Source organism: Daktulosphaira vitifoliae, unplaced genomic scaffold (genome assembly GCF_025091365.1).
Source record: "Daktulosphaira vitifoliae isolate Bord-2020 unplaced genomic scaffold, ASM2509136v1 Scaffold_3, whole genome shotgun sequence".
NCBI classification, from domain to species: Eukaryota; Metazoa; Arthropoda; class Insecta; order Hemiptera; family Phylloxeridae; genus Daktulosphaira; species Daktulosphaira vitifoliae.
In genome coordinates this window covers 36266846-36288880 of record NW_026099574.1, presented here as the reverse complement: position 1 = coordinate 36288880, position 22035 = coordinate 36266846, and the positions used below count along the sequence as shown (strand labels likewise).

Here is a 22035-nt window from a genome sequence, read left to right as displayed (position 1 = left end):
TACTTTCTCTCACAAATTAACTTGAATTATTTATAACATAAATAAGATACAATAATGTTTAAATGTAATTAGTTGAAATAAAAAACTTTTTATTCATTATTATTAAATAATTATTGGGCACATATTTTTTTTTTGAAATTACATAAGCATATTATGTACTAGGATACTTACAAATAAAGATAAAAAAACATTTAAATATAAAACAAGAGGATATATTAAACAATAAACTTATCATATAAATTAGTCAATAAATATATTGAATCATCTAAAACTTATATTAATGATACAAATTTAATATAAGAAAATAAAATTTAAAATATGAAAATATTTTAATGCAATACATAAAAATAAATAATAATTATAAACTACAATTTTATTTACAATTCACTATTAGCAATACAACTTTTCATGATTAAAAATTATTTATCACCTATAAAATTATAAAAATAATTTTCTTCATTTGTATAAAAATATATGCTTGTGAATTTAATAATGTTAAAGATCAAATAAAAAATGAAGTTTAATGAGCATCTTAGTGTTTACCAAATATATCTTTTAAATTAACATAGTAAAAATCATGATGTTTAAGTACTTTTTCTACTTGTAATTTTAATCGGCTATAAACCATGTATAATATGCTATCATTATTTAATTTTATGTCCTTATTCCTTTGAAGTACTTTATCAATATCAAATATAAACAAATAATATCTTAGTTGAAATAACAACTGACCAGCAGAATACTGAAAAATTGATTATAAAATAATAGTATTAATGTTAATATTTAGATAATACATTCAGATAATTGCAATATTATTTTTAGGTATGAAAAATTAAGTTGATATACAAAATGATTGATTTATTGTTGAAGTTCTTCTAAAATAAAAAATATTTAGGAAATTTTTTTTAGTTGACTTATGTACTATTTAATTTTGGTATTTGTGTGGTTAAATATTTTTAGATCTATCATTTTTTATTTCTTATGAGTACCAATTTTATTTTTTTAGCATAAATATTTATCTAATTCATATAATAGAAAATGATCCCATTAAAAAAATGACTGGTTTATTACAATTTTTCTACCAATAGTAGTTCAGGAGTTATGAATATTTTTATATGTGGGTGAGAGAAATAGTGGGGCAAAGATGAGTCATGATAAAAATAACATACGTCACACCTATCCAGCCTATATTTAAAAATGTTAATAACTCTTGAAATACTGACTTATAAGTTCTAATATAATTCATATATTAAAAATGATCTAACTGAGAAAATGACTGATCGATAAACTGATAAGCAAAAGAACTAAAAAATATTTAACCACTCAAAAATCAAAAATGAAATACTAACAAAAAAAATTTTTTTTTTCAAAATTATTTTAGGAGAAATAAATAAGTCACTCTATATATAACACTTACTTCCTTTTTTAATGTACCAGAATCACACTGTGGACAAATTTCATCATTTATACGAGGACTTAGTTTACTTTTATAATCACATTCACTATCATCACAAACATAATCACTCTTAAAATCAATTAAATCAATTAATTAGTACATAATATACTTTTTTAATTAGTAAATGAACTTATATCATATATTAGATGTTATAAACCAAATCTATGAAAAAAAAATCATTCATTAATCATACCTTATAATACTTCATCATGTGTTTCCTTATAGCTACCCACAAACAAGTTTCAAGCAATCCAACATATTTATAAGGAGGAATGGAACACTCTGTGTTAGAACAACTCTCTAAAGAGAATTCTAAAGTACCATCAGTCTAAAAAAAATATTTAATAATATTTTTAGCTAGTAATATATTTAATACTATTGTGTTAAAAAAAATTTTAATTTAAAATGTTGTAATAGTAAAACACACCATTAAAACTCTTGATAGTCCTTAATTTAACACTACTTGATTAATTCAACATGAGTAATTAATAAAATGGACAAAAAAAAAAACTAATATTAGTGAAATACGTAAATTAAATTAATAATTAAGAAACTAATATTACTTTTTTTATGGCAGGAGCATTTATCTCAATTTCACTTTTACAACCAAGACAAGCAAAAGTAAACCTTAAAAAATAAAATATAATTAAAATTAGTTTTATAATTATAAATTGAGTAATGAAATAATTGTGGGGTAAACAATGCAAACAAAAATTATTATACTTAACTTCCAATTACATTTAATTAATTAATATATGATTTTAAATGAGTTAAGAGTATATTTATGTAATACATAACCCCATACTTTCTACAATTTTTAACCTAATTTTACATCAGCGTTTATTGTAGTTTACCCCTCAATATAATTTAACTCATTGTCTTACTTATCACAATCATTATAACGTGTAGCATCATCTAGATCAATAGTATTTTCTTCAATTATATCTTTTGATGAACTTGATTTATAGTTATGGTATTGAGATGGGTCAAGACCTGTTATGTAATTAAATGTTTCTGTAAACTTTAAAATAAAAAAATTAATATTGAAAATATTACCTAGATTCTCAGCTATCATTTTTGCATCAATGTCTTCCAATGGTGCACAAAGGCGCATTATAACAGGATGAATTTGTTGAGATAAATAATATTTTACATCTATTTTTAGAGCATCATTGGTTTTTAATTCGTCTACATGGTAAACCCTTTGGGTTGGCGCCAAATTTGTACCATCCTATGAAATAATCAAATTAATTTTTTTTGTTTTATTTTCTAATTAATGTAATTACTATAACTTAAAACCCACCTCACATACAACATAGGAAATGGTATCACCTTGTCTAAATTTCATGCTCTGCTTATTTAGCCGTTGAGCCACTGCTACATGTGGTAGTGCTTTTACATCTTGATAATCTTGAGGAGCTTTAGTTAATGTTTTGCTAATTGCCAACAATGATAGAGGAACGTTATTTTCATCTAAATCTACTCTAAGTTTTTCTAATTGTGCAAAAATATTAGCTACTCTTTCTTCAGGAGTTTGATCAGACAGAATTTGTCTTAAAACAAATCTATTAAAATAAAACACTATAAAGTGTAAAAATTTACAAAAAAAAAAAATTTATGTACATATTTAATAAATATAATTTTTGATCTACTAACGTTTTTCACTTTTTCTTTTTTTTTAATCAATTTTTACAGACTTTTTTCCTATTATATAAAAATAAAAATAAATAAATTTTTATTTAACATTTTTTTAGATTTTAAGATAGACATCTTGTAATAACTTGACACGGCACCGCCTTTTGCTCTAGGCNTTCAAAATTCTGAATTAAAATGAAAGTTCATAGCATTAAAATTTTGCTTTAAAACTATCTATAAAATAGTTATTTTGAAATCTCCAAAAAAATTTTTTATATAATAGAAAAAAAGTTAATAATAAATTTAAAGTGTAGCCTAATTCTCTAAAAATTTATTTAAAAATGAAAAGTATAAGTAGATTAAAAGTTATAAGATTTGTCAGTTAGATCTCTTCAATCTGTATATATACAATTTATTAAGAATACTACCCTTTTTTTGTTGAATAATGATTTTTAATTTGTAATATTTCTTTTTAGTTAATATATTTTTTTGTAATAAGTGAATGGGGCAAGCTACAGGATAATTTTTATCTTTGTGTTATGAAAAAAATAAAGCACCGCTTAAGACTATCTTACTCCTCATCTTTTTTAAACCTCAAATGCTAATATCTTAAAAGTTATCAATACAATAATGTTATTTAATTCTATTTCCCACTTAACAGTAAAACAATAATTTCAGGTTCCCATTTAATTTTCGAAATTTACCCTTAAAATCTACTTTTAGAAATAATATTTTCTTACAATAATCTGGGTGTTTACTATGGTTCACAAAAATAAATCAAATTATAATCTGTACATTTTTATTAAATATTATTCAACAAAAAAAAGAGGGTAGTATTCTTAATAAATTATCCGCAAAATATACGGACTTGTATATGATCAAGATTTTCAAGGGTGGAGAAAGAGACACAACCAAGAACTGATGGAGATATTCAATAGACCAAGTATTTGTAANTATCAATAAACAAACTTCAAAATTCTGAATTAAAATGAAAGTTCATAGCATTAAAATTTTGCTGTAAAACTATCTATAAAATAGTTATTTTGAAATCTCCAAAAAAAATTTTTATATAATAGATAAAAATTAATAATAAATTTAAAGTGTAGCCTAATTCTCTAAAAATTGATTTAAAAATGAAAAGTATAAGTAGATTAAAAGTTATAAGATTTGTCAGTTAGATCTCTTCAATCTGTATATATACAATTTATTAAGAATACTACCCTTTTTTTGTTGAATAATGATTTTTAATTTGTAATATTTCTTTTTAGTTAATATATTTTTTTGTAATAAGTGAATGGGGCAAGCTACAGGATAATTTTTATCTTTGTGTTATGAAAAAAATAAAGCACCGCTTAAGACTATCTTACTCCTCATCTTTTTTAAACCTCAAATGCTAATATCTTAAAAGTTATCAATACAATAATGTTATTTAATTCTATTTCCCACTTAACAGTAAAACAATAATTTCAGGTTCCCATTTAATTTTCGAAATTTACCCTTAAAATCTACTTTTAGAAATAATATTTTCTTACAATAATCTGGGTGTTTACTATGGTTCACAAAAATAAATCAAATTATAATCTGTACATTTTTATTAAATATTATTCAACAAAAAAAAGAGGGTAGTATTCTTAATAAATTATCCGCAAAATATACGGACTTGTATATGATCAAGATTTTCAAGGGTGGAGAAAGAGACACAACCAAGAACTGATGGAGATATTCAATAGACCAAGTATTTGTAACGAGATCAAACGTAGTAAGTTGAAATGGGCTGGAAACGTTTGTAGAAAGCAAAATTCAATGGTTCAAAGAATGCTCCTAGAAAACCCATGGAGCAAAAGACCACTGGATAGACCAAGGCTACGCTGGGAAGATGGAATCAAAAATGATTTCCTAAATGTTAGAGGGGATTATGGAGGCATGGATTGGAAGGAAGCAGCGAAAAATAGAGAAGAACGGGGGAGGATTTGTTCTACGGCAAAATAGTCTCAAAGGCCATAAAAAAAAAAAAAAATGAATTAAATTACCGTCCAGCTTCTTGAGATAGTTGTGACCAATCTCTTCTGACAATATCTAAACCTTTTATTTCTTCCTTAGTGATAAAATCTCCTGATGGTAATTTTGAAATAGAAATAGCAGCATACTTTTTTTTCTTTAAAAGTAGCATGTACTTGAAAACTCCATCAATGTCTAATTCAACTTGTTTGTAAATTTTATTAACTTCCGCTTTTATCTAAGAAGTTAATTTTGTGAGTCAATAGACTAACATAACATGTGTAAAATCAAAATAATTCAATAAAAATTTTTTTTTCCTTAATTCTGAAATTAAATATACTACAAACAAAGATTTTTTAAACTTATGTAACACTTAAGAAATTTTTTATTTCAATCATGTTTAAATTAGATATTTATCAAATTTTCTTAAGTTTACTTATTGAAATGACATTAACATAAAAAATAATATTTTATATTTTAAACTTAACTTACTTTATATCCAATTTTCATGACTTGATCATAGTCGACACAATTTGAATTAATCATCNGAATAATATTTTCTTACAATAATCTGGGTGTTTACTAGGGTTCACAAAAATAAATCAAATTATAATCTGTACATTTTTATTAAATATTATTCAACAAAAAAAAAGAGGGTAGTATTCTTAATAAATTATCTGCAAAATATACGGACTCGTATATGATCAAGATTTTTAAAAGTGGAGAGAGAGACACAATCAAGAATTGATGGAGATATTCAATAGACCAAGTATTTGTAACGAGATCAAACGTAGTAAGTTGAAATGGACAGGAAACGTATGTAGAAAGTAAGATTCAATGATTCAAAGAGTGCTCTAAGAAAACCCAAGGAGCAAAAGACCACTGGATAGACCATGGCTACGCTGGGAAGATGGAATCAAAAATGATTTCCTAAATGCTAGAGGGGATTATGGAGGCAGCGGAAAATAGAGAAGAATGGGGGAGGATTTGTTCTACGGCAAAATAGTCTCAAAGGCCATAAAAAAAAGAATTAAATTACCGTCCAGCTTCTTGAGATAGTTGTGACCAATCTCTTCTGACAATATCTAAACCTTTTATTTCTTCCTTAGTGATAAAATCTCCTGATGGTAATTTTGAAATGGAAATAGCAGCATACTTTTTTTTCTTTAAAAGTAGCATGTACTTGAAAACTCCATCAATGTCTAATTCAACTTGTTTATAAATTTTATTAACTTCCGCTTTTATCTAAGAAGTAAATTTTGTGAGTCAATAGACTAATATAACATGTGTAAAATCAAAATAATTCAATAAAAAATTTTTTTTCCTTAATTCTGAAATTAAATGTACTACAAACAAAGATTTTTTAAACTTATGTAACACTTTAGAAATTTTTTATTTGTTTAATTGTTTAAATTAGATATTTATAAAATTGTATTCTTAAGTTTACTCGTTGAAATGACATTAACATAAATAAATATAGTTTAAAAAAACTAAAAAANCAAGAGTTCGAAAACTAACAGTTGTAAAACATATATTATACTCTTGTATTATGCTTGGGTACAAGGAATTAAAATCCATAAGTAGAATCATTTTATCATAAAAACCAACTTTAGGTTCTAGTACAAGACCACCTAAATACTGAGCTTTTTTACGACTAGTTTTTTTGGTATTGTCTCCTTCTCCAATTACATCATCTTCATCCTATTCAAGCCAAAAATTAAATAAAAAAACATATGAACACCATAGTAAAATTTTTAATACTTTAGAAATTGTTTTTTTCTTGTATAGTTTATCTGGTAGAATAAAATCTTTTTCGTTAAAAGCATGCAATAGTAAAAATTCATTCCTTTCAGCACGTCCACCAATAAGAGTTCTCGACATTAAGTTTCCAGCTATTTTAGTAATTTGAAGAGCTAATGGTAATACATTCATTTGTACCATAAGTCGTAATATACAAGAAGTATCCATAATTGTAAATTTAATTAGTTGTATTAAAGCTTCAGCAGAACTATTAATAAATCAAGAAAAAATTAAACAATATTATTTTTACGATTAAAATGACTTTGATATTAAATTAAATTTAAAAGTAGAATTAAAGCTTACCAATACATATAACTAACTTCTTCATCAGATAAATTTAACTGTTGATTTTCTTTAACATTCAAAATCTTAAACATTTTAATAAGAAACTTATTTATTAAATTCCATATTAAATAATTTATTTGGATTAGTATATTAAAATGGTAGTAAGTAATAGTGATGTTCTAACTGTTCAGTTTTATTTTCAAAGTGATTTACAAAGGAAAAATTTTTTTTGAAAATAAATCTAGTAAGATCAAAAAGATCATGTTCAANGTTTTGAAAATAAATCTAGTAAGTTCAAAAAGATCATGTTCAATTTGCTAAAGAATGACATAAAAAATATTTTGCCTGAAAATGATTAATATTAATATTCAGTTCAAATTTAATCAAATATTTTGATTGTTCAGTTCCATTCAAACTCTATTGATATATAAAAAGTTTGTAAGCTTTTGTTCAATCTTAAAAATCAGGTATAACATCACAAATAAGCAATTATATGTTTAAAAATCAATTAACATAATAAATTTTAACTAACTTGTTCACATAAAGTATATAAATCATAACTTCTTGCTCTAATCAATTCTTTAGCAGAAATTTGAGTGTCACAAATTAAACGTCCACTAAGAATATTTTTTTCGCTTATGAATTTTCCCTGATAAAAAAAGAAAAGTAATAGAATATAATTAAATTTAATGAATTTATCCATACTTTTTTAGGAAACATTGTTCTACGAAGACGACCAATTTTAGACCAATTTTGTATTTTATTACTTTCTAAGCGATTCACAAGTGATGCTAATATATAACTACAAATATCATGTCCAATAATAATATCGGGGTCAACTTTAGACATCTTAGCTAAAAAATAAGTTAATAATGCTCTTTCTGAATCCATTTTTACTATATTAGTTGGATCACCACATTTTTTAAATTCTTCTTGATAACGTGGTGGCCATGGAATATTGATAGGTCGAGTAAAAGCTAATAAATAAATTAATGAAAATACAATGTTTAATAATAAAAAAATTATAATATTACCACAAAAGAATTGGTTGTGATGAGGAGTAGGTGGTGCTTGATCAATAGGGAAACTTGAATGTATCATACAAGTAATCATTAAAATTTCATTTTGTTTTGTCTTTTTATTATAAACAATTCTTGGATTCAGTGTCATAATAACCATAGGAGGGGGAGGAGCTGTGGGTGCTAACTGAATATTCTTCATGTCCATACAATTTATCTGTAAATGAATGACCATGTAAAATATGTATATAGAGTGTTCAGTAAGTAGTCAGGGTTTCTATTGTGATCAATGTTTGTAACAATTGATCTGTTTTCTTACTTACTGAACACTCTGTATATATATATATAATCTTACTTCAAATTTACACCAACTTATAGGATTATTTGATAACTGAGGACTTTTTATATCTAACCAGCAAGGACCTTTAATCTTCTGATCAAGAAGTAACAATTCTAAAAATGAGGTGTTAGTTCCAAATACTCTACTAAAAGTATTCCCATTTAAATCTTCAGGTAGAGGAGAATAGGCTGCCTTTAATAATATGTTATAAATTTATTAGTTGAGGGGTCACTAAATAAAAGTGTTTATTATACTGACTGAATATCTGATTTCTAAATATTCACTTTCATCAGCAACATCAGCAAGTTCAAATGCATATTTTTTAATTGTTTTACGAGATTTAAAATTTTGTATCTTATATTTTTCAGTTAAACTGTTAAACTCATTATAAACATCAACCATTTTTACTTCTTCATCCGTATCCAAGGCCTATGATGAAAAAAAAGTAAGTAGTGTCANTCTTCATCTGTATCTAAGGCCTATGATGAAAAAAAAGTAAGTAGTATCAAAATTATATTTATTTATTTAATTATTCCATAATAGTTTATTTTATTTATTTATTCCAAAATATTACTTTGCTTCTAGGTAGAAGAAACATCCTTCTATCAATATTTTTAACTATTACACAGCAACTCACATAAATGTCAACACCAGCAGGTTTAACTTTACCAAAAAGAAAAACAACACCCGGTTGTTTATAAACATCTTCAAATGCATCTAAATAAAAAAATCGATAGACCTAAAATAATAAAATAATAATTTTAAGTATAATAATTCTAATCTAAAATTTAATAATAGATTGACCAACAGGTTTTATAATTTAGGTTATAAAACTTAAATTATAAAATTTTTAGCTCATCTTTTAAGGGGTATTAGTTACAGACTTTTATAAATCTTTATAACTTGGTATTTAAAAAAATACCAATTTGAATCTTTTTTAGTAACAATATTATATAGTTTTGAATTTTACCATTTATATATTTATTATATGGAATCAAATATAGGGTTAATTCAGATATAAAGTCTTGTCAAACTAAATTATTTTAGTTAAATATCTAATGTAATTTATACTCAGGATAGGGATTTAAGCCTTCCAAACTACAGAAAAATCATAATATGATATTAAACATCTATTATTGGGTTAATTCAGGTTCAAAGCTCTGTACGAAATTGATACAAGTATATTTAGTAATTTAGTAAATTAGAGGCAGAAAGATAGTTTCACATGCTAAATTTAATAAATTTAAATAGTTACCTGAGCTCCATTTTTGTCAGTTGTCAATGGTAATTTAGTAGTAATATTCTGTGGTAGAGAAATTTGTTCTTCTTCTTTAATGCTATAAAATATTATTTATTATAGGATTTACATATATAACAAACATAACTACAGATTTTCAAAAAATTTCAATTCTATATTAAATTGTTTGAAAATGTTGGATATATCCTTTATTGCATCATAGAATGACACAAATTAGATACTTATTGTTGAAGTTTAATATTATATTATTAAAAAGATTTATACTAATAGACTAATATTATTTACTAACACAAACTAGTTTTTGCCATTTGTGTTTAATTTATCATAAATATTTTTTTTATATTTTAAGTAATTTTTAATTTTTGAATTAACTATTAAATTTGTTAANCTAAATAAAAGTGCTTATTATACTAACTGAATATCTGATTTCTAAATATTCACTCTCATCAGCAACATCAGCAAGTTCAAATGCATATTTTTTAATCGTTTTACGAGATTTAAAATTTTGTATCTTATATTTTTCAGTTAAACTGTTAAACTCATTATAAACATCAACCATTTTTACTTCTTCATCTGTATCCAAGGCCTATGATGANTCTTCATCTGTATCTAAGGCCTATGATGAAAAAAAAGTAAGTAGTATCAAAATTATATTTATTTATTTAATTATTCCATAATAGTTTATTTTATTTATTTATTCCAAAATATTACTTTGCTTCTAGGTAGAAGAAACATCCTTCTATCAATATTTTTAACTATTACACAGCAACTCACATAAATGTCAACACCAGCAGGTTTAACTTTACCAAAGAGAAAAACAACACCCGGTTGTTTATAAACATCTTCAAATGCATCTAAATAAAAAAATCGATACACCTGAAATAATAAAATAATAATTTTTAAATCTAAAATTTAATAATAGATTGACCAACAGGTTTTATAATTTAGGTTATAAAACTTAAATTATAAAACTTTTAGCTCATCCTTTAAGGGGTATTAGTTACAGACTTTTATAAATCTTTATAACTTAGTATTTTTTTAAATACCAATTTGAATCTTTTTTAGTAACAATATTATATAGTTTTCAATTTTACCATTTATATATTTATTGTATGGAATCAAATATAGGGTTAATTCAGATATAAAGTCTTATCAAACTAAATTATTTTAGTTAAATATCTAATGTAATTTATACTCAGGATAGGGATTTAAGCCTTCCAAACTACAGAAAAATTATAATATGATATTAAACATCTATTATTGGGTTAATTCAGGTTCAAAGCTCTGTACGAAATTAATACAAGTATATTTAGTAATTTAGTAAATTAGAGACAGAAAGATAGTTTGACATGCTAAATTCAATAAATTTAAATAGTTACCTGAGCTCCACTTTTGTCAGTTGTCAATGGTAATTTAGTAGTAATATTCTGTGGTAGAGCAATTTGTTCTTCTTCTTTAACGCTATAAAATATTATTTATTATAGGATTTACATATATAACAAACATAACTACAGATTTTCAAAAAACTTCAATTCTATATTAAATTGTTTGAAAATGTTGGATATATCCTTTATTGCATCATAGAATGCCACAAATTAGATACTTATTGTTGAAGTTTAATATTACATTATTAAAAAGATTTATACTAATAAACTAACATTATTTACTAACACAAACTAGTTTTTGGCATTTGTGTTTAATTTATCATAAATAATTTTTTTATATTTTAAGTAATTTTTAATTTTTGAATTAACTATTAAATTTGTTAAGGAAACATCCAATATTTTTTTGTTAATATTAAGTTTATATTGAGAATATTTCTTAAATAAATTAAAATATAAATAGCTGACTTAATCAAACAATGATTCACAGTTTTATAAATAAAGAAGTTTTCTTACTCTTCAATAGGCCAGTTTGTTTCTTCAAAATTAAAGGGGATCTTTGCTTCTATCTCAACAGATTCATTTTTGACAATTGTTTCTGAAGATTCTACAAAACTTTTTTCTGCCTAAATATATACATAATATCCTTATCATATTTAGGCAAAAATAATTTAAAAATAATACTTTACTTCAATTGCTTCGCCAAAGTCAAAATCTTCAATGCAGTCACTAAAATCATTGTCTATTGGTTCGTCTTTTACCACAATAATTTCATCATTTTTTAATTCATTACCAGTTTGATTAAACTAACAATAAATACATACAAAGTGATTCACTTATCATGAATCATTTAATTAATCGATAAATAAAAATAATAGTAATTATTTTTATTTTTTTTATTTCNCGCCAAAGTCAAAATCTTCAATACAGTCACTAAAATCATTGTCTATTGGTTCGTCTTTTACCACAGTAATTTCATCATTTTTTAATTCATTACCAGTTTGATTAAACTAACAATAAATACATACAAAGTGATTCACTTATCATAAATCATTTAATTAATCAATAAATAAAAATAATAGTAATTATTTTTATTTTTTTTATTTCAATGTTTCTCTCAATTTTTCAATCATTAAGATTTTTATGTTCATCACTTATAAGGGTATCAACTTTAATTTTCACCTCCAGTCCTTACATTAAATTGTTCAATCATTTTCTTAATTAGATCATTATGTATTAAATATGCTAGTTAATTAGGGATGTTACCATTCAAAAAATTAAAGGTGACACTCTTATAAGAGATAAGAGATGAACATAAAAAAAACTTTGAAAGATTGAGAAACATTGAACTAAAAAAAAAAATAAAAATTATTATTTTAATTTATTGTTTAATTAAATGGTTTATAATAAGTGAATAATCCTGTACATTATTTAATTTTTATAAATATAATTATAAAATTTTAATTTCAATACTTGAATATTTTTTAATGTTGGCGATTTTAAATTTTGTCTTTTATTTTCAATAATTGAAGAGTTTACAATAGACTTTGGGGATTCATTTTCTATTTTTTCAATTGAACTGTTTTCCATTTTAATATTGGAAGTAAGAGTTCGAACAGATTTTACAGCAGTACAAAATGATTCTAAATATCCTCTAAAATTACAATACTATTAAATTTATATTACTTTATTACATACATGGGGATTAATTAAATATGCCTCACACAATATCTTTAAAAATATAAAACAAATCATCATTTTTTTTTTTAAAAAGTTAATAGTATCTCATGTTCTATGAATTTCAAAAATAATTTGGCCTTATCTCCCTTCTCTCTATTTTAAAATAGTACCAAATTAAGTTTTTTTTTTTGTGCAAAAGAGCGGTGGTATTGACGAGGATGTAAGACACAAGATTGGGTGGATGAAGTGGAGAGAAGCGTCTGATGTCTTATGCAATAAAAGAATTCCAATGAGACTGAAAGGTAAATTCTACAAGACTGTAGTGAGACCAGCTATGATGTATGATTCAGAATGTTGGGTGGTTGATAAGAAAGTAGAGCAGAAAATGAGTGTAGCAGAGATGAAAATGCTTAGATGGATGAGTGGAGTGACTAGAGAAGATATAAGGAACGAACATATAAGAAGGAGTATAGGTGTAGCATCAATCATGGATAACATGAAAGAAAATAAACTTGGATGGTTTAGTCATGTTATGAGGAGAGAAGCATTGAAAGCTGTAAGAACGGTTGTAGAAATGAATGTTGAAGAAAGAAGAGGTAGAGAAAGACCAAATTAAATTTTTAAAATGGAAACATATATGTACCCAACTTAAAAATAAGGAAATAATCCAACTAAAAAAAATATTGATTGATAACAATTTTTAAACTAGTATTTTAAAATATATTAACAATTCTATATTAGGGTGGGAGGGATAATATAGTTCATAAATGTCTAGAGATAAAAATAAACATACTCGCACTTCACCTTTAATCATTATAATAGTGCTAATAAAATATAAATTAAAAAGTTTGTTAACCATTTGATCATTTTTTTAGTTACATAATTTCCTTATTTTTAAGCTAGTTAAACATATGTTTTCATTTAAACCTTAGATAAATACTAATTTAAAAGAAAGACGAGAGGATAGGACCAAATTTTTTAAATATAAAACATATGATACTATTTAATTTCTCAAAAGAAAAAAATAATGTCTTCTACTAGTCTTCTATATTGTGTGAAATATAATTAATTAATCACTCTATATTTAAAAAAAAAAGTACCTTGTTTGACTATCTCTTTTTATTTTTTCAGCAACTTTATTATGAATCGTACGAGATGTTTTTGATACACCAGGCATAGGTGAATCTATCTCTTGAATTAAATCACCTAAAATATCATCATCATCTAAATTAACTGGAACCTAAAGAAAATAATTTATTCTTTTGTTAATCTAAATACTGAGTAGATGTATACATTAATATTTAAACCTAAAAATATTTGTTTACACATAATACATAGTATGATGTATAAAGTATATGTAAGATTTTTTTATTAAGAAATTCAATATCAGTCCTTGTAAATATCTTTACATTTATATATATATATATATATATATATGATGAATGATTATTAAAAATTAAATAATAAATAGATTTTATCGAAAGAGTTAATCAAGATAAATAAGTTTTATGATTCAACTCAAGATCAAAATTATATATTGTTACAAAATACTTGTTTTTCACAAATGTTTAAAAAAATGGNTCATGAATTTCATGTTTTAACACCCATTTTAAAATTTTTTTTAGAATTTATTATTGTTATAAAACATGTTAAAATGTCAGCTTAAAAGTAACAAAATGGAGAGACACCAGATAAGATATCAGTAATGTACAATCCATAAAGATTTATACCTCTTTCTTTTTTTTTACAGGCATATTACTAATCATTTTTTGGATATCTTGATATGATGATGTATCTTCATGAGCTGATGTTTCTAACCTGCTTCTTTTTTTACCTCTACCTTTTTTTTCTTCTTTAACAATAGATTCTTCATCTAAATCATCATCAAATATTTCCCTACCATCTTCTACATATCCTTCAACATCATCTAATCAATAATATAAGTTTAACATTTAATTAAACACTAATACTTAAAATAACCATAATTTTACAATCATCCACTATCCAATTGTCTTGTTGACGTTTAATAACTCTTTCTGTATATTCTTTTTCAGAAATTTCTTCATAAACATTTTGCACTTCTTCAACTTCATATTTGTTTTTAACTCCATCTGATTTCAATTTTTTTAGTTTTGCTAGTGCTTCAAAACGACTCGTATGACCAGCTTTCTGTCTTTTGGGTCTAGACGATTCTTTTAAATAAAATTTAATTTATCAACAAAGGAACTGACTGATTATAAATTTGATATAAATCTTAATTTAACTTACCCGGTGTGTCACTCATTTTTTCAAAATAAATATCAAGGTATTAGGCATGTATTAAAAAAAATTGAATTCTAAAATTATACTTAGATAATGATAAACTTATANCGAGGATGTAAGACACAAGATTGGGTGGATGAAGTGGAGAGAAGCGTCTGATGTCTTATGCAATAAAAGAATTCCAATGAGACTGAAAGGTAAATTCTACAAGACTGTAGTGAGACCAGCTATGATGTATGATTCAGAATGTTGGGTGGTTGATAAGAAAGTAGAGCAGAAAATGAGTGTAGCAGAGATGAAAATGCTTAGATGGATGAGTGGAGTGACTAGAGAAGATANTATAAAGAAAAAAATCAAGGAAAAGAATTAGATTTTACTGATATCTTGACGTTATTTTTTAAAATAAATTAAATATCGGTATATAGGATATCTATAGAGCATAACCATGAACAAAAAAAATTTTCCCGCCAATATGAATGCACAACTATCTATTACTTGAGATTTGATTTATCACTCTCTTTACCACTATAACCGCGGTATTAATTCTATTACAAAAAAAAATAGAAATATAACTTCAACAGTAAAGTTGAAAATGATAATATCCTTANTAAGGAACGAACATATAAGAAGGAGTATAGGTGTAGCATCAATCATGGATAACATGAAAGAAAATAAACTTGGATGGTTTAGTCATGTTATGAGGAGAGAAGCATTGAAAGCTGTAAGAACGGTTGTAGAAATGAATGTTGAAGAAAGAAGAGGTAGAGAAAGACCAAATTAAATTTTTAAAATGGAAACATATATGTACCCAACTTAAAAATAAGGAAATAATCCAACTAAAAAAAATATTGATTGATAACAATTTTTAAACTAGTATTTTAAAATATATTAACAATTCTATATTAGGGTGGGAGGGATAATATAGTTCATAAATGTCTAGAGATAAAAATAAACATACTCGCACTTCACCTTTAATCATTATAATAGTGCTAATAAAATATAAATTAAAAAGTTTGTTAACCATTTGATCATTTTTTTAGTTACATAATTTCCTTATTTTTAAGCTAGTTAAACATATGTTTTCATTTAAACCTTAGATAAATACTAATTTAAAAGAAAGACGAGAGGATAGGACCAAATTTTTTAAATATAAAACATATGATACTATTTAATTTCTCAAAAGAAAAAAATAATGTCTTCTACTAGTCTTCTATATTGTGTGAAATATAATTAATTAATCACTCTATATTTAAAAAAAAAAGTACCTTGTTTGACTATCTCTTTTTATTTTTTCAGCAACTTTATTATGAATCGTACGAGATGTTTTTGATACACCAGGCATAGGTGAATCTATCTCTTGAATTAAATCACCTAAAATATCATCATCATCTAAATTAACTGGAACCTAAAGAAAATAATTTATTCTTTTGTTAATCTAAATACTGAGTAGATGTATACATTAATATTTAAACCTAAAAATATTTGTTTACACATAATACATAGTATGATGTATAAAGTATATGTAAGATTTTTTTATTAAGAAATTCAATATCAGTCCTTGTAAATATCTTTACATTTATATATATATATATATATATATATATGATGAATGATTATTAAAAATTAAATAATAAATAGATTTTATCGAAAGAGTTAATCAAGATAAATAAGTTTTATGATTCAACTCAAGATCAAAATTATATATTGTTACAAAATACTTGTTTTTCACAAATGTTTAAAAAAATGGTCAAGAAAAGTTAAATACACAATCAGCTTCTATGCAAAGCCAAGAAGTTTTAAATTATTTCATGATTTCATGTTTTAACACTCATTTTAAAAAATTTTTTTTAATTTATTGTTATAAAACATGTTAAAATGTTAGCTTAAAAGTAACAAAATGGAGAGACACCAGATAAGATATCAGTAATGTACAATCCATAAAGATTTATACCTCTTTCTTTTTTTTTACAGGCATATTACTAATCATTTTTTGGATATCTCGATATGATGATGTATCTTCATGAGCTGATGTTTCTAACCTGCTTCTTTTTTTACCTCTACCTTTTTTTTCTTCTTTAACAATAGATTCTTCATCTAAATCATCATCAAATATTTCCCTACCATCTTCTACATATCCTTCAACATCATCTAATCAATAATATAAGTTTAACATTTAATAAAACACTAATATTAAAATAACCATAATTTTACAATCATCCACTATCCAATTGTCTTGTTGACGTTTAATAACTCTTTCTGTATATTCTTTTTCAGAAATTTCTTCATAAACATTTTGCACTTCTTCAACTTCATATTTGTTTTTAACTCCATCTGATTTCAATTTTTTTAGTTTTGCTAGTGCTTCAAAACGACTCGTATGACCAGCTTTCTGTCTTTTGGGTCTAGACGATTCTTTTAAATAAAATTTAATTTATCAACAAAGGAACTGACTGATTATAAATTTGATATAAATCTTAATTTAACTTACCCGGTGTGTCACTCATTTTTTCAAAATAAATATCAAGGTATTAGGCATGTATTAAAAAAAATTGAATTCTAAAATTATACTTAGATAATGATAAACTTATATAAAGAAAAAAATCAAGGAAAAGAATTAGATTTTACTGATATCTTGACGTTATTTTTTAAAATAAATTAAATATCGGTATATAGGATATCTATAGAGCATAACCATGAACAAAAAAAATTTTCCCGCCAATATGAATGCACAACTATCTATTACTTGAGATTTGATTTATCACTCTCTTTACCACTATAACCGCGGTATTAATTCTATTACAAAAAAAAATAGAAATATAACTTCAACAGTAAAGTTGAAAATGATAATATCCTTAAATCATTTACCACAAATTAACTTTTTAAGTGATATAATATCTGTTATGGCTTTTGTTTATGTTTATAAGTTTTTACAATAATTTTTTAATTTCAAATTCAATTATCTCTTTTTTTCAATTATCATACCATAGATATTATTTTTAATGTGTATTTTGCAAATTAATAATAATTAGTAATTTGATTATATTAGTGTTAAGTTCTTTTAGTATCGTTAATATGACAAATTCTTTAAATTAATTAAAAAATCTAATGGACGAAATTACAGAAAAAGCTGAAGAGCAAAATAATAGCATTAAATCTGGTAAAAACATATTCAATTGGTTTTATTAACTACTTGTTGATTTTATTTTAATTTACTCAATGATTAATATGGGTTATTTTAGAGTTATTCTTTTTGATAGCCAAGTTCTTAAAAGAAAGTCAATTCAATAATGCCTTTGAAGTAAGTTGATTTAATATCTACTGTATTATAAATTTTGTATAACTTATAATTTAAAAACTCTTCTACATTATCATATTCAATTATTTTAATATTGTTACAGGCTCTGCAATTGGACTTAAATGAAACTGATGTAAGATGAGAAGTTAAAATTATTTTCAACTTGAATTAGTTTATAATATATATAAATTTCTTTCTTTTTTTTTTTTTTGTAGGTNACCTTGTTTGACTATCTCTTTTTATTTTTTCAGCAACTTTATTATGAATCGTACGAGATGTTTTTGATACACCAGGCATAGGTGAATCTATCTCTTGAATTAAATCTCCTAGAATATTATCATCATCTAAATTAACTGGAACCTAAAGAAAATAATTTATTCTTTTGTTAATCTAAATACTGAGTAGATATATACATTAATATTTAAACCTAAAAATATTTGNAATAATTTATTCTTTTGTTAATCTAAATACTGAGTAGATGTATACATTAATATTTAAACCTAAAAATATTTGTTTACACATAATACATAGTATGATGTATAAAGTATATGTAAGATTTTTTTATTAAGAAATTCAATATCAGTCCTTGTAAATATCTTTACATTTATATATATATATATATATATATATATGATGAATGATTATTAAAAATTAAATAATAAATAGATTTTATCGAAAGAGTTAATCAAGATAAATAAGTTTTATGATTCAACTCAAGATCAAAATTATATATTGTTACAAAATACTTGTTTTTCACAAATGTTTAAAAAAATGGTCAAGAAAAGTTAAATACACAATCAGCTTCTATGCAAAGCCAAGAAGTTTTAAATTATTTCATGATTTCATGTTTTAACACTCATTTTAAAAAATTTTTTTTAATTTATTGTTATAAAACATGTTAAAATGTTAGCTTAAAAGTAACAAAATGGAGAGACACCAGATAAGATATCAGTAATGTACAATCCATAAAGATTTATACCTCTTTCTTTTTTTTTACAGGCATATTACTAATCATTTTTTGGATATCTCGATATGATGATGTATCTTCATGAGCTGATGTTTCTAACCTGCTTCTTTTTTTACCTCTACCTTTTTTTTCTTCTTTAACAATAGATTCTTCATCTAAATCATCATCAAATATTTCCCTACCATCTTCTACATATCCTTCAACATCATCTAATCAATAATATAAGTTTAACATTTAATTAAACACTAATACTTAAAATAACCATAATTTTACAATCATCCACTATCCAATTGTCTTGTTGACGTTTAATAACTCTTTCTGTATATTCTTTTTCAGAAATTTCTTCATAAACATTTTGCACTTCTTCAACTTCATATTTGTTTTTAACTCCATCTGATTTCAATTTTTTTAGTTTTGCTAGTGCTTCAAAACGACTCGTATGACCAGCTTTCTGTCTTTTGGGTCTAGACGATTCTTTTAAATAAAATTTAATTTATCAACAAAGGAACTGACTGATTATAAATTTGATATAAATCTTAATTTAACTTACCCGGTGTGTCACTCATTTTTTCAAAATAAATATCAAGGTATTAGGCATGTATTAAAAAAAATTGAATTCTAAAATTATACTTAGATAATGATAAACTTATATAAAGAAAAAAATCAAGGAAAAGAATTAGATTTTACTGATATCTTGACGTTATTTTTTAAAATAAATTAAATATCGGTATATAGGATATCTATAGAGCATAACCATGAACAAAAAAAATTTTCCCGCCAATATGAATGCACAACTATCTATTACTTGAGATTTGATTTATCACTCTCTTTACCACTATAACCGCGGTATTAATTCTATTACAAAAAAAAATAGAAATATAACTTCAACAGTAAAGTTGAAAATGATAATATCCTTAAATCATTTACCACAAATTAACTTTTTAAGTGATATAATATCTGTTATGGCTTTTGTTTATGTTTATAAATTTTTACAATAATTTTTTAATTTCAAATTCAATTATCTCTTTTTTTCAATTATCATACCATAGATATTATTTTTAATGTGTATTTTGCAAATTAATAATAATTAGTAATTTGATTATATTAGTATTAAGTTCTTTTTGTATCGTTAATATGACAAATTCTTTAAATTAATTAAAAAATCTAATGGACGAAATTACAGAAAAAGCTGAAGAGCAAAATAATAGCATTAAATCTGGTAAAAACATACTCAATTGGTTTTATTAACTACTTGTTGATTTTATTTTCATTTACTCATTGATTAATATGGGTTATTTTAGAGTTATTCTTTTTGATAGCCAAGTTCTTAAAAGAAAGTCAATTCAAAAATGCCTTTGAAGTAAGTTGATTTAATATCTACTGTATTTTAAATTCTGTATAATTTATAATTTAAAAACTCTTCTACATTATCATATTCAATTATTTTAATATTGTTACAGGCTCTGAAATTGGACTTAAATGAAACTGATGTAAGATGAAAAGTTAAAATTATTTTCAACTTAAATTAGTTTATAATATATATAAAATTTTTTTTTTGTAGGTATTACCTACACGAATTGATTTTTTAGGCAAAGAAAACAGACAAACATTTGATGAATTGGTAATCAAGATATATTAATATTTTTAAAATGAAGTTATTGAGTATTTATTATTTAATAATTAATCTGTAATATTATTAAAAATAGTTCAAAAATTAAATATTTACAACAAAATAGTAAAATCCAGTAAATTATAACATGAAATTGTTTTTAGGAAAGAAAATATGATCATATAAAATCAAATCACTTACTAGAAATATGCCAAAAAATTAAAGCCTTAAGCAATTATGATAAATCTCCAGTACCTGTTGTTTTTTCTTTACTTGGAAAAGGAAGTTTCTCACTTGTTCATTCTCAAAGTAGGTTTATCTTTAAATTTTTATCAATGCCCTTTTTAATTAATGTTAATTTTACTTGTATTTTAAAATTTAAAACTGGTAAATACAAAATGAATCAATTATTTTATTTTTTAGTTTTTAGTTTATCATACAAATTGTTATTTACTAATTGAACTGTATATCTATTTTACAGAGAAACGAAAATATTTATCAATAACTGATTGTTTTACTCGTCAACATAATACTCTACCCTTACCTCCAATACATAACCGTGGTCAAAATATTGGTAAGTTATTTTATTTGAGTATATTTAAATTGCACTTATTATATTATTTACTGAATTCTCTATTTTTATTATACTGGTAGTAAAAATTTGTTATTATTTTCACAACTGTATTCTAATTATATTGTTACTTTTTTATTTTTCAGTTAAAATATTATATGGTAGAGAATCATCAGGCCCAGTTAACAAAAGATACTTGTTGCCCTTATCAAAGTTTTCTAATGTAGAATTTCATGGACGTGTACTAGGTCATTTAACTGCTGTNTATTTAAATTAGAACATTTTTTTTTAATATTACTATAGTGTATTATTATAACACAAATTAAGATGTAATTACCTAAAAATAATTTTAAAAATTTAATTCAGTTAATTATTTTTAAATTATCAAATTAGTAAGTTTATTTGAGTATATTTAAATTGCACTTATTATATTATTTACTGAATTCTCTATTTTTATTATACTGGTAGTAAAAATTTG

At 23.8% G+C, this 22035-nt stretch overlaps 2 protein-coding genes across 2 annotated transcripts; one reads left to right on the top strand and one right to left on the bottom strand.

The window, feature by feature from the left end:
* Nucleotides 1-319: 319 nt before the first annotated feature.
* Nucleotides 320-17953, bottom strand: LOC126902138 (DNA polymerase alpha catalytic subunit-like). The gene is given in 35 exon segments (XM_050679164.1): nucleotides 320-742; nucleotides 1418-1525; nucleotides 1650-1784; nucleotides 2020-2083; nucleotides 2341-2449; nucleotides 2513-2687; nucleotides 2760-3021; nucleotides 5122-5327; nucleotides 5582-5649; nucleotides 6181-6334; nucleotides 6581-6790; nucleotides 6851-7097; nucleotides 7193-7257; nucleotides 7707-7823; nucleotides 7880-8151; nucleotides 8209-8410; nucleotides 8549-8725; nucleotides 8792-8962; nucleotides 9108-9272; nucleotides 9789-9870; nucleotides 10081-10085; nucleotides 10207-10407; nucleotides 10503-10667; nucleotides 11171-11252; nucleotides 11690-11799; nucleotides 11863-11979; nucleotides 12647-12827; nucleotides 13954-14093; nucleotides 14584-14780; nucleotides 14845-15045; nucleotides 15611-15660; nucleotides 16381-16520; nucleotides 17067-17263; nucleotides 17327-17527; nucleotides 17604-17953. Coding segments are annotated over 35 exon segments (5202 nt in total). The 5' UTR covers nucleotides 17620-17953; the 3' UTR covers nucleotides 320-532.
* A 2390-nt stretch (nucleotides 17954-20343) lies between these two features.
* LOC126902137 (bromodomain and WD repeat-containing protein 3-like) lies at nucleotides 20344-21834 on the top strand. Its single transcript, XM_050679163.1, has 7 exons — nucleotides 20344-20596; nucleotides 20679-20737; nucleotides 20838-20867; nucleotides 20939-20998; nucleotides 21151-21295; nucleotides 21468-21560; nucleotides 21704-21834. Exons 1-7 carry the CDS (start codon nucleotides 20545-20547, stop codon nucleotides 21832-21834), a joined length of 570 nt encoding a protein of 189 aa, XP_050535120.1. The 5' UTR covers nucleotides 20344-20544.
* The last annotated feature ends 201 nt before the right edge of the window (nucleotides 21835-22035 follow it).